The sequence below is a fragment of the Cylas formicarius genome, unplaced genomic scaffold, assembly GCF_029955315.1.
Source record: "Cylas formicarius isolate icCylForm1 unplaced genomic scaffold, icCylForm1.1 PGA_scaffold_9__14_contigs__length_23061073, whole genome shotgun sequence".
NCBI lineage: Eukaryota > Metazoa > Arthropoda > Insecta > Coleoptera > Brentidae > Cylas > Cylas formicarius.
Window position 1 is genome coordinate 14,472,819 of NW_026844365.1, and position 14,648 is coordinate 14,487,466.

Here is a 14,648-nt window from a genome sequence, read left to right on the forward strand (position 1 = left end):
ACACTTTTTTGGTTGTTTTAAACATTAAAAGAAGTACATACAAGTAATCTCTAGTTCATTATATTTATTCTTCATTTTATCCGAAAAAAACTAATTTACTTAATATCCAAAATCATTTTGTTGGAGGACTGAAAATTCTTTCAGTGTGTGAGTATAGTACGAAGTCAATATAATATGTTTACTGACACCTGTGATTTGCAATAACAGATGTTATTGCAAGCAAGGTCCCATGTCAACTCTAAACTGGATTAATACAAAAATAATTCAAATATGTAGAATTAATATATATGATACTAAAAAGGTATTATATATTTAAATTAGGAAATAGCAAAATCAAAAATCATTGTAAAACAAATTATTATTTTCGATTTGACGCATCCCTGTCAAAACACTAGTCGCAAGTAAATTTGTATAAACACGAAATGTATGTTCGCAGTCCTAGCAATATAAAATTACATTTGCAATATACAATATTTATAAAATTGCATCGCTTTTTCCAATTCCGACGGCTGATGCCTTGACGATTTTGATTCGTCTCCATCGCAAAACGATCTCGATTCCACCGCTACCAAAGTTTTGGAATCGATATGGATATCCTCTTTATTGGACTTTAACCTTATTTCAGTCTTCAGTTTCTCGAACAGTTCCCAACGTATTTGGTTTTTAGTTTAATAAAACTTCGCGTCTCTCTCCAAATACCCTCGTCAATATAAGTTCCGTTTGTTTCGTGAAATTGAAGGGTTTCGCTGTTAGCCTGTAATTTTGAGCGTCCGTCGCTTTTGTTTGCGTTTCTATATTCTTGAACCATGCCGAACGCTCGAGTGTGTTTTCTAAGTGCTTCCCGATGATTGGAAAGCACTTTGATAGAGATTAGTTAATTTTTCATTTCATTCAGACCTCCCTAAGTTTTTATTGTGCAAATATTTGCCACGTCGACGTCTTACAATCAAGTGAAATACCTGAACTAGTGGGAAGAATGAGTATTTGGTTGTATTCAAAAAAGTTTTTTGCTCACTCATAATCAAATGATGCGTGTATATTTGTCAGCTGTATCAAGCTCAGTTAAGGACTGACCTAAGGTTAGCTATAAAAACTTGTACCATTTTTGGTTAGCACTTAAGCTTAAGCTAATCATGAGAACTTAAAGAGTAAGTTAATTTTAACTGGGTTAGTAAAAATCGCGTTTATTTACCCTTCATACCAAGTTCGGCCCTGAATTTTAATTTTTTCATGTCTCGCACTCAAATTCCAAAATAATATTTTTGAAACATAAGAAATAACCAGCTTTTATTTTCGAAAGTTTTTTTTTTAAATAACAAATATTTAAAACCGAAAGTTACCCAAAATCGTTTAAATATTAATTACAGGTGTTAAATTTATAAGGAACAGTTTTCGAAAGTATATTAGATATGTCCGTTTTCGTCTTTTTTTTTAATCAAAGATAATGTTACTGGTAGTGGCCCGCTAAGTCATTTTTTGTATTTTTTGAAGCAGAATTCACTTCAGATAAATAAATCTCAAAGAAGATTATTGATAGGATTGAGTGTGGTAAATTTTTCCAAAATTATAGAGAGAATTTTTTAAAATTTGGTATGTGGCCATGATAATCTTTCGCAAAAAGATGTTAACCCAACATTTTAATAACTTAATCTTTTAAAAATTGTTGCTTTTAATTATTGTTCCAGTTAAAATGTATATATTTTTTTGAAAAAGTTCGCAACTTCTCTTCGTATTAATGGAACAAACAACAAAAGTAGCTATTTTTTGAATGACTTGGCTAAGTAGGTCAAGTTCTGTTAATAACAAATTATTGTTAGTACTAGTTGCATTAAAACTTTTCATGCTTACGTCGTTATTCAATAGTGGCTGTTTTTCTATTGATCAGGTACTCAACGGAAACGTATTGTATGGTACGTTAATTACAAAATGTTGCCAGTTTCCTACGCGGTTAATCGTGTTCAGCTAAGATTTGGGATAAAGCATCAACTGTAATTTTTTTGAAATTAACGATTCATGTATATTCAAATATTTCTTCAGATCAGTAATCATCGTGAATTACTGTAAATAAAACCGCGGTATAGATGATTTTAACAAAAAAAAAAAATGTTAATATGGGTCCGCGATCTCTTTATACTTACATATACAGTGGCGTCGTGGTAAGCATGGCACTGAATATTATTATCAAAAAAATGGTACGCCACTGCTTTTGTCGAATATAAATTACAATTAGCCAAAATGGTCTGTCATCAAAGGTTTCCATCGAAAAATTTAAAAAGCAATAAAAATTTCATTCAATCGTTAGAACTAAATTAAAAGCTAGCAGCAAACAACGTGAACGTTCTTGTTATGCATTGTGGGCCAGTTTGGATGGAAATGAGGAAAACCCGTTTTTTAAAATGTTTTCGACACCTAGTATATCAAAAATAAAGAAATTGCCGACCTACATTGGTATTGTCCTTTTTTCATTAAGGATCAGCATCTAGCAAGAAGGAACGCTCTACGTTTTACCACTATTATATGAAACAGGGTCGTAAATCCTAATGCAAGTGGTCGCCGTCCATTTAATTGTGGGAGGGAAGCTGAGCTTGTAATTTCTGTTTAACGCCTCTTGCTTTTGAAATTACGAAAAATCAGCGGTTAGAAATTTCCTTGGATCTATTTTTTTTTAATTTGATTTTACTTTTTCGTTGCAGAATACGTACACCAACGCCGACAAGTTACTGGCCGCTGCCGAAGAACTAGCCCACACGGGCGAGTGCGACCCTGACGAGATCTACTCAGTGGCGCGCGAGCTAGAGGCCCACGTCGCCTCGTTCGCGGCCAGAGTCGAGCAGCGTCGGCGGCGGCTCGACCTGGCCGTCCTGTTTTACACGAGGGAAAAGGAGCTGGCCAGTTGGGCGGACGAGCTGAGGCAAGAGTTGCAGCAGGAGGAGAACGCGGCGGAAACGTTGGAAAGCGTCGAGAGGTAATTTCATTTAATTAAATAAGTTCGGGCCGGGATTCGGATTTTCGCGTCCAGTGCCGTAATTGTTCTTTTGTTCAAAATTAATGGGTCGCATTTGCGTGCTCGGATGTTCGATTATATTCTTAAATGATCTGCAATATAGGAAAATACCATTAGCTGGCAGTTCACAATATTTTTATTCCTATGTTTGCTATTGTGACTTCTCTGCTGTGAAGCCTTTTGCTTTTGCTTTACTAATATAATTGTCTTCTCCTTTTCCATTTTTTGGAGGACTCTTTAATTCGGTCTCTTTAAAGCACCCGTTAAGTACATACAACAAGGTGAATCAGTTTGCCACTGCTTGCCTCCTCTATTCTCACTCCACCTATCTAATTTTTGCTCTTTGTGTAGTCATACTTTTGCTTTAATCTGTGGACGTCAGCTAATTGCGAACATTGTTTTCTGATTTCTTGTACTCAGTTTCTAAAGACGGGTCAGGTTCAACTAGTGTTTCCTATACTGCTATGTGGTCTGAGTTAATTAAGTTCAGCCAGTTTTATTCAAGCTTTATTCAAGTTCCGACATTCTTCGTTCGTGGCCTTGGTACAGCACATTATAGTGAACGTTATTGTAAAAAACTGTCTAGTAAATATGGGTCCTGATTGTATATTGTATTTTGTATCAATGTATTTTGTATACCTGATAGGGCGAAGCTAAACACATCATTCATTACCTTATTTTCCACATCTAAGAGACATGTGGTTATTTATTTTTTGGGTAGATTTTATTGGTCTCATTTCTTGAGAGTTTCAGTGAGAGTCTGCTTAAAATCAACCGTCCCGTTTTTTCTAGCAATTGCCGCTTAAGGTAAAATCCATTTTTAATCTTCATAGAATCCGAATTTAGTCCTCATAGTCATCAATCATCATTCATCACTTACAAAGTGGTCCAGGGAAAACTTAACACCCTTCTCCTAGATCACATTAGGTGTTCGTGGACAACGAAAGTGCGCCTAACTTAATATTTGAACGATCCCAAGTCTTCCTCAGGGTTGCTTGGTTTGTACAATATATTGAGTTGTTTGTTCGCCGTTTCAAATATTTCCTGAAGGGGTTGGAGATGCGAGAACAAGGAAACGAATTATTCATTTAATTCCCTAATCCCGTACAGTTTTATCATACGAGCGGTAAAACGTGCATAGCTTAGTTGACTATATCTGTTAATAGTACTATTTTTGGTCAAGACGGTAAGCTGTTAACGCTTATTAATTTTTGGCCGCTGATTGAACACTGCGAGACTGTAATTTAGCTCGTAAGTAGAACGGATTGGATGTGCTAATAATTTCGAAAACCATAGACGCCAAAAAGTACTTGAAAGCCTGTCAATTTTTAGCCAGTTAAGTTCCTGGAGTTTGTGGGAAATCCTATCAAATTGACGCAAGCCTGCAACAGCTGTTTTGAATTTTATTACAATTCATATTTTTTAAACGTCCACCTTTAATTAATAAATACATTTGGGATAGTTGTTCAATGTTTTGGGAGAAAAAAACATTACACTGTCTTTTTTAGCATTAAGTTGAAGATTATGCCTAGAAGAATATAGAAATAAGTTATGCAAATCCAAATTGATATAAATTAAAGGAATCTCAAATAATTTAGGAGCGAAAGAGTAAAATACCTTTGTGTCATCAGAAAATTAATGCAAATATTTGATGGATGTATAAATATCAGAAATATAAATTAAGAATAATATAGCTCCAAGGACGGAACCTTGCGGTACACCTGATGAGACAGGGAGAAATTCAGAACTTACATTGTCCAGGGTAACTCTCTCATATCTGTTAGCTAAGTAGTTTTCAAAAAATCGAGTCGAAACATCATCGAAGCCGTAGTCACTCAATTTGGCGCACATAAGTTTATGGTCAAGCCGATCAAAGGCTTTAGAATAATCTAAAGACATAAGTGCAGTCGTAAGACCATTATCTAAAGAACTAATAATGTGATCGTTGATTTGTAAAAGTAGACTAATAGTACTAAAATCTTTACGAAATCCAGATTGACTGTTAGTGACAATATGATTATAACAGACATCTATGGAGCTCGAACCCAGCGAGTGGCTGAGTGATGGCAGGGACGGACTCGTTACGTAGATATTTTTAGTATTTAAACAGATACTAAAAAAGCGAAGAATGGTTCATACAAGTGGTGAAAAAGTGATTTTACACAAGCCATTTTGAAAGCACCTGTGAAAATAAATTTTCGTAGAATTTCACGACCACATCTTGTTCCTTTATCTTCTTTCAATTTTTGGGAAAACGACTTTTTGAGCGACAATATGTTCTTTGTGCATAACATATAGTTCTCAACGAATTATGGCGGCATCACTGCTTCCAGTTTTATGAAAGTAGATGAATCATTTCCTTTTCTTCTCACTATTTGAGGTTTATGTACAACATGCCAGTGGCATGCAGTGCCAATTTCAGTATGGTGGTTAAATTTGTATGACAAACCTTTATATGTGAATTGATTATTCGTTAGCCCAAGGTGAGCTATAATTCTCGTTGTGTGGACTGGTAGTGAGAATTTCGAGCCAAGTTAAGATCAGCCTGAAAGGGTAATGATTTCCGAGTTCAGACAATTATATTTAATATCCATAATGTCCGCCAATTTTAATTGACCATCGAAAAACTGCATTGGGAGTCTATCGGTCTATCATTTCATCATCATCTAGGAAACTTGACCAGATAGTTAAGACACATTTTGGGTATAATGACTTTTAAATGCGCTATACCACACTCCTGTGGCAAGACAGCAGAAGAAGTAGATTTCGGCAATATTAAGAAACGTTTGATGAAGTAAGATTTGGCTTTTTCAATAATATCAAAATTACGTAAATCCCATTCTAATCCTCTCCTTAGATTAATGGAACGTGAACTGTTTGTTGGGCGCTAGTTACAAGAGATTTAGACTATTTCCCTAAAAAACGAAGAAGCAACAGTAACTTCCAAATATGTATGATGATAGACTACTTCAATGGGATTGTTATTTAGGAAAAATACTTCTCGAAATGTTTGAACCACCCCTAAAGGAAATTGTTTAGGATATGGACTCAAAGACTCCTGTTCTCCGGTTAAACTCTCTGATAGTTCCTGAAGCAATCTCGTTTTAAGTTCATTACAACATTGATAAAGTTGGGGCTGACCATAGCTATGTAGCTTGGGCCACAGTCCGGTCTACGAAAAGACGATTGCATATACCTTTCTCCATTTCAAGCGCAAGTATCGTCCTTAACTCCACTAGAATCGTTGGGTCCTTCTTGAAACTGACGTAGCACTTTATAGAAAGCACGTTTATAATTACAATAACTATAATTACTTGTCTCAAATGAATCCAGCTACTAACTAAACTAATAAACAAAAATCATTCTGGACAAATAACTTATTACTTCTGTTATGCGTACTCGATCCGTACATGGATAACCAAATTTCACATTTTGAACATTAGAGGTGGTCTCGAGGGTATGGGATTTACATTTTTTATGAGTTTGATAGATCAACGGTCATACTAGGGTACATTTGAGGCTTAATTTCTTATCGCTTCACCTGGCGCCTGATGGGGAATTATTAAGTATTTAAGTATTTTTTAGTACTTGCAGTGATTTATAGCAACTTATTGTTCTATAATCGATGAAATGTTGACTTTTTCGTTCTTCAAAGAAACTTCCACGGGCTACTGTTATACTTCTTCTGGATTCCTCCTACGTCGGTTTTTGTTGAGTCAAACTAGCTAACATCCTGCCAATCATCCTGTTGGCTTCTTCAGAGCTTGATTGAAACAGGCTCCCATTTTACTATGGAGTCCCTATTCCTGAAACTTTCACCATAATTTCAGTTATATTAAAATCCAAGAATCTGGAACCAAAGCTTCTCACCTTAATTGAAAAATGCTTGTCTGGAACATATTTTTCTTTTAACGGTCAAATTTTTGAACAAACGATGGGAGCTATGGGTTCTCCACTGTCACCAGTCATATCGAATATATTTTTGGAAGCCTTTGAGAAAAAAGCTCTTGACATCTTCCATCTAAAACCAAAATTATGGAAACGATACGTCGATGATACTTTTGTTATTTGGCCTCATGGTAGGGATCCCTAGTAGATTTTCTTGGACATTTAAACTCTATATACCCTAACATTATGTTTTACCATTTAAATAGGAACTAATAAAAACCTCCCATTCTTAGATATTCTTATCAATAGAAAATCAGACCTAACATTGGGTCATTGTGTTTACAGAAAACCTACGCATACAGACTACGCCTTAATGCATTGTCACATCACCATCCGGCCCAAAAATCATCGATTATCAACTCTCTTGTTTACAGGGCCGTAAAACTATCTCAACCCGAATCATTGAACCCAATATACACTTCACCAAAGCCTTCCAATGGCAATGAAACCAAAAATAATCCCACACCTGCCACTGTTGACGTTCCTTATATTTAAAACATCACTGACTACATATCAAAATTGCTAAAGAAATATAACCTCAAAACCAGATTTACCGCTTGTCCAAAAATATCTCAACTTCTTCGACAGACCGGACGAAAAATATCAACTTGTTCAAAGAACATGAAAGAATATTAAGACTAAGGCAGATAAACTCATCAGCAGTTGCCGGACGCAATCACGCAACCGGACATAAAATTTTATTCGACAAAAATAAAATTCTTCCATATTATCAATTCTACTGCCAACGAAAAATCCCAGAGTCTATAGAAATCTATAAGCAACCTAAAAATCTTAACCGCGACTCAGGTCTCTACCTGTCACCAACATGGGAATCAGTCATTCGAAAAAAAATATAAAAGGTATACTGTACTGCTATTTACAAAACTTCAGGATCGTTCTAGCGTCGGTTATTTTCAAGAATAACCGACGCAGGAGGAATCCAGAAGTTTTGTAAATAATATTGAAACGAAGATCATTTGCTGTTGTGGTTGTGCTCAAGTCCTCTTAGTCCCACCTCGACAACCTCCGACGCCGGATCGACATGATTTATATTGTTTTTATCGTCCGATTAAAGGGATTTGCTGTGATTTATAAGGGTTTATTTCTCGAGAGTAGTTTACTGTGTACACATATTTACTCCTCGCCTAAAGTATTGAAACGCGTTTACAGGTTGTTGGAGCAAACCGATCAGCACAGAGTTCAGAGCCTCGAAGCGTGCGCGTCTACTATAGCTCAAGGAGAAGCTCTACTTCAAGAACTAAGGTAAGCACTTTCGACCGTTAATTCCGACGGGAGGGACGTTAAATATTTCAACAATATCGGGGCGCATGTTTACCCTCTCCCGAGTCGCCCGCGTTCTTAAACATCCCCTTTGTTGGGCGCTCGCCGGGGTTCTCTCTCTTCCCGGAAACAGGGTGCGGGGTGAAGGGGTTTTGCATTTTCATCCCCCGCCGCATCAATCAAATTCGCACCAGTCCTTGCAAGTCAGATTTCCGGCGAATATTAAACAATTATAACGGGCGAGGAATATTGTGAAAGTCACCGGGGTGAGACAGAAAAGGATGGGTCGGGCGTGGTGAGGAGCGGAGGATTTTGGTCGTGGATCTTTTTTTTTTTTTAAACTGAATCTAAAGAGACGGGCGAGTTATTTTGTCGATACAGAAAGCCAAGTTAGAAAATAATATATGTTGTAAAGGAAGATTGAAGAATAAATTGCTGGCTTGCTGTGGTGAGAAGATTCCTCGCTACGAACAGAAAATAAAAGGAGAAACATTAAAACGAATTTTAAAAACCTAACTTTAACTGTTGAAAAATTTTAGTTAGATTTCTTACTAAAATGGTTTCTCTTTTTTTTTTTCATTCTGATTTTTTAAAATATTTTTGATTTACCACTTTTTCATATATTGAAGTAGGAAACGTGTGTTATGATACTTTAAACACCGAGTATATGGTTTCGACATAGAATTTTATATGATTATAAAATATTATAAAAATTTTATATGATTATAAAATAGCTAACTGTTGTTTGTCCAAGAAACTTCGAAAAAAGTTAGTTACTTTTAGCTGGTGGTCACCGAAAATAGCTAGTAGCCAGTAAAAGCAAAGTTCACTTTTATTATTCTTTGGGATTTTAGGAATTGTGCAGTTCGGATGAAAATAATTGTTGTTGTTCGCAAATTCACAGTGTTTCGCTAAGTTTCGTACCGTGTATCCCATCCGTGGTGTAAGTTTGGAATTTTTTTTTTTTTTTAACTATTGAAGAGAGATAGGACATGTCTAGGTGGTGGTTTTAAATCGTATGCTCACAAAAAATACACCGTGTATAACGAATGGCAAACGCTTCAGACAATTCTTATTTCTACCAAACAACACATCAACACTGTCATTTATTTAAGCACTGAGGAAACTTTTCGACTTCAACAAATTTAAACCCGATTTTACCTAACAAAAACAGTTTATAATAACACATACAATCCACAAATAAAATGAACTACAATTTAGTAATTTTTTTACGCCATACTTTTGTAACCCACTCTGTATAATTCTAAATATTTGCACATATATTGAAGTTATTATCTGTTTAAAAATCTCATTAATAATGGTGAATAAATATTGACCTAGCCTGATCCTACTTTTTACATATGATAGTTATGTACGATCTTATGACGTCACTAACGAACTTTTTCTCGATTTTCTTCAATAAGCTCATTCTGATTTGCTATTTTTACTAAGCCTGGTCGAATGATTACTTAGAAAATGAAACGCTTTAATCGGACCCAGTTTAGTGCATAGATAATTATTTTTCTTGTCTAAAATTTCACGTTTCACGCGAGCTGTCTTTTTCATACATAAGTACGAAGTCATGTGGGCATCATCGTTACTTTTTTCTATAAGTCCTGCGGGGCAATAAACTTGATGAATGGCCGGACCTATTACGCCACATTCAATTAAGGGTCATTAAATACGAACGAAACGCGTCAGAGGCGCGCCCGCCCCTTTGATGGACTAGTACGTCGCCCAGTAAATAATTTTTTTTTTGTAAATGTCGGTTACCTGAATACCGTAGATCGTGCCACGGTGGTCAGATTTGGTTAGCACGGTTATTGGACGTAATTATTCAATATCTATCCGTCACATCCGGAGTACAGACGAAAGTCACTGAACGTTGAACATTAAGGTGCGTAGACAACAAAACATCTTTAATTTATACTTTGCGGCATAGAAATAGAAATATTTTTGGAAAATGATGAAATTTATTAAAAGGGATTCTTAAAATTTTTCTAGTTAGTGGCGACTCCACCTAAAGTTTGATATCTCTAACTCTTTTTGGTATGCTGCGAATCAGATGTAAGTGTGAGACGTGGCAACCGACTCAGCCTTTTATTCAACATATAACAAATCTTGCTTGTCGGAGGAGGTGTCTAGTAGCTGCAGCGGTATGTAATTTGGCATTGTATTACTGAAAAATAGGGTCTTGCGATTTTTGAGGGTCCAGAAAATTTAATGGTGTCCCGTTTTCATTTCTGATGAATCCACAAATGTCCACCTCGACGACCATTGTGGACCTACAAAAGGCAAAACCGTAATTTGCCACTGAAAACTACCCGATATCACTCTTGATGCGAACCAAGGACGCTATAGCTTACTCCAAAAGCTTTAATTTTCGCTTCACTCATGTTCGGTTGCGCTGAAAGTGTCCTTCGAAATCACTGGTTCCCTTCAAATCATCAGTTTCTCTACTACGTGTATGGGGGCAGTGTACACATCACTCTGTCCAATATTGCTTCACTATTCTAGCACTTTAGCTAATCCTACACAAACATTCTGGATAAAGTTGTTGTCGTAACAGAACCGCCCTCGGGGCGCTGGGGTATAAAGTTATCACAGGTCTACAAATTAATCTTTTTGACAGATATTTTTATTTTAATTTTATATTATTTTGGTAGGCTGATTTCAAAAATTCAATGCAAAACTTTACTCAGAATTTTTTGAGTGAAATCTTCGTGTTTTTGCCAGAAAGCTGCGTTGTCATCGTTATGCTCCATCTTGTTTAGTATCGCCGTTCCATTTCCTTAATGTCTTGGCGAAACCTCTTTCCCTGTTCTTCGCTAACTGCTTCAAGAAAATAGTTCAAGTGGGAAAACAGGAAGTGCATCTTCAAACTTATATTACAACCTAGACGATGAATGTGTTGTAACATATTTTGAACAATACTTTCGCAGTTTTCAGTCCTTAGAGTTCCCAACAAACTTATCAATTACTTCTTTAAATGAAAGCCAGGTGTTTTTCTCGACATTGTTTTGAAAATCCTTGACTTAGCATAATGTTCTTATCTGGGAGCCAACAAAAATACCTTCTTTTATCTTGGCATCAGATACGGCTGGAAATTTTTCCCAAAAATATTTGAAACACGTCCATTTTTGGTTGTAAAACTTTTTTAGGGTCAACCAAGCTCCCTTAATACATTTTTGCTACCAGGTGTAAGGCTGTTCTATTTCGAGTCCAAAGTCTATCTCTTCCCGCTCACCAATTAAGCATTTAAATTTTGTATAACTCCCCCCTCCCCCTGTTGTTCTAGGAACATCCACAGCACTTTAAGCTCACCACAAAGCATCCACTGATTGGAAGTTTACTTTCTTCAAAAAGTCCTAATTTTTCTTGCGTTCCTTGCAAATGTGCCGGGAACTTAGGCCAGTTCGTTACCATCGTTACTAAGTCAATAATATTGTTGCAATACACTAGCTGTCGTTCTTGACTAAAATATTGACATAACTCTTTTTCGTGATTCCGGTAAAAACTGAAATCTAGTGTGAAATCTGAGTCACCTGGGTCGGAATTAGATTCCTCTGATTCTGACGACATGAAGTTTTCTAGTTCTTTTGGTCCAATGCGAACCGGTCAAATAGCAGAGTCAAGATTGGAATACACAATTTGTTTTTTATTTTTTGTGTTGAATCCTTGAACATTACACGGACAAAAATAACAATCATCACTGTGATTCCTAGGGTCTCGCCATACCATAGTAACACCAAAGTTTAAACATTTCTTTCTACTTTTTTGTCAGTTTCTTGAAGCTTCAGCACAGACGGAACAAACAGTATGAGGAGCCCAGGACTTGTCTTGTTGGCCAATTTTTACACCAAAATAAGCGTGGTATACATTTTTCACAAAGTAAGTTATAATTTGCCTGTGCTTTACTACGACATAACTAACACAGATATAACAAAAGTTATTTGGATTGTTCACACAATGTCTTTTTTCCATATTTATGCGGTCTACAACACTAGAAACACAACAACAACGAACACAACAGCCGCGAAAACAGGCTAACGCCCAATAACAGATTACAATCAATCAACAGTTAGCAAACAAAAAAAAGAGAACACATGCCTAAGGCAAAGAGTTTCATCTATATACTAAACTAATTAATTAACATGCTACTTTTTAATAGTTAATTGAACTGTTTATTAAGTTACACATTCTGTACAATATACTATTTTTTCCTAGATTAGTGTAAGCTCTAGGAAGTTCAAAAGTGATATTCCTTGTTAAATATGTAGGCACAATAAATCTTAAATTTACTAATTAGAACAATCTATTCTGTCCCAAACCGGTTTATACAAAAATATTGCTTCAGCAATTTTCCTTCTTTTTTCAAGTGTGCAAACGCCAAACTCCTCAGTCAAAACGACATAGGGTACATCACAATAATAAATATCATACTTCTTATAATAAAGTTACCTCAAAAATTTCTTCTGAACCTTTTCTAATACAAAATAGTACGGACTCCAGATAATCGAACAATATTCGAAAATACTCCTAACATAAGCATTATACAATAGATTCAGCGTTTCCTTATTCTGACAACCTGAAGAATTTCGAACCACAAAGCCTAAGATTTTGTAACCTTTTTTTTGTTATGCTGTCTATATGCTTATTAAAATTTAATCCGGAATCAAAAAGTACACCAAGATCCTTCATGCCTAACATATATTAATAAAATAACATTCTCAGATATAGAGCGCTATAAAAAAATGACGTGGAAAAAGGGTTCCCAAAAATATAAAACTAACCAAACAGCTCTCAGAAATCACTGTAGTATCCTAAACGAGCAGTCCAGGGAAGTGGTAAAAATGAGCCTCTAAGTTTACCGGGAGAAAAAATGAAAAATGGAAAAGCTGGCAAAAACAAAACTACCAAACGATGCCCGTAACGGAACTTTAGATTGAAGACACTAAAAGACGCGTATGGTCGGTGTTGCAATTTCTATGGCGCAGAGTATATTTTACAATGTGCTCAGGTGCAAGAATTGTCGCTTGTGATGTTTAGAATCAAGCGCGCAGCCGAGTTCCTGTTTTATCGCAGACGAGACCCCGACAGATACGCTCCTGAACGCGCGTTTTGACATTTTCCAGCGAGATTCGTCGAAAAACGCTACGTCGCGTCGCGGTTGCGGTTTTCTACGAATGCATTTTTGTTCCAGTAATTGTCACATCGGAAACTGGCCGAGGGCGATTAGTATTTTTTTTTTTCGAACGACTCGACCTACATTTCGGACGTTCCCTTTTCTTTCCATTCTTTTTGTTCGCTTCAAAGTAATTTTATCGGACAAACCGAAGTTTTGTTTTGTCATTTGTCTAAGTTTTTTTATTGAATTGAAATTTTTTTTAAAAAAATCGTATATTGTTTTCGAAAATATAAGAAGTTTATCTTTTTTGTTATCTTTCTCTGTTTTTGTTCTCTTATAAACAATTTTAATGGAAAATACAAAGCTTTTTTTTTCATTTTCTTTTAAAGCTATATATATATATATATATATATATATATATATATATATATATATATATATATATATATATATATATATATATATATATATATATATATATATATATATATATATGATGACACTATATTCCGGGATATCATCCGTTCGCTCGTTGAACTCCGACTGGAATCCTGCAGACGTTTCGCCAAAATCTCACTTGGCATCTTCAATGCTCGCGCTCCGAACTTCGAACACTCATATATATATATATATATATATATATATATATATATATATATATATATATATATATATATATATATATATATATATATATATATATATATATAGATAGATAGATAGATAAATATATTTAGAGATTTTTTAAAGATGTTTTTGATCTTTTTTGATATAAAAAAAAGCAGAAATTAACCAATTTTATCCTTCCTTTAATTTTTGTTTAAATGAAACTGAAAGTTTTTAAATATTTTTGATATTTTTTATATACTGCTTTCGAAAAATATGGATTTTTTTTGTTTTTGTTCCCTTAAAAATGATTTAACTACAAAAGTTAGGGAACTGAGGTTACGAATTTTCATGTTCTTATAGGCATACTTAAGAAAAACACATTATTATTATTATTATTATTAATTAATTAATTAATAATAATTAAACATAACGTGACGAATGCAAAGTTTTTTTTTTTAATACTTTTAGTTTATTTGACAACTATTGAGTTACAAGTTTTAATAATATGAACTTTTAACCAATAATTTATTTTTAACGGGATGCTTGGTATTTTCATGGAAGCAAAAAATGTTCCATAGCAAAAATTAATAGCGATTTTTTAAAAATTATCATTTTCGAAAAACGCCCTAGAACTCCCAAACTGGAACTGTCTTTTTAGATAAGCACGCTTCCCTTTTT

The 14,648-nt window shown here is 35.0% G+C and overlaps 1 protein-coding gene across 5 annotated transcripts in view; it reads left to right on the top strand.

Moving 5' to 3' along the window:
* Window positions 1-14,648, top strand: part of LOC132707240 (triple functional domain protein) — a 322,048-nt gene that overhangs the window by 173,761 nt on the left and 133,639 nt on the right. For all 5 annotated transcript variants that reach the window (XM_060679012.1, XM_060679011.1, XM_060679013.1 and 2 more), the window contains 2 exons: window positions 2,694-2,965; window positions 8,123-8,215. In XM_060679012.1, the coding sequence (XP_060534995.1) occupies window positions 2,694-2,965; window positions 8,123-8,215 (365 nt within the window). The remainder of the gene's footprint in view (window positions 1-2,693; window positions 2,966-8,122; window positions 8,216-14,648) is intronic.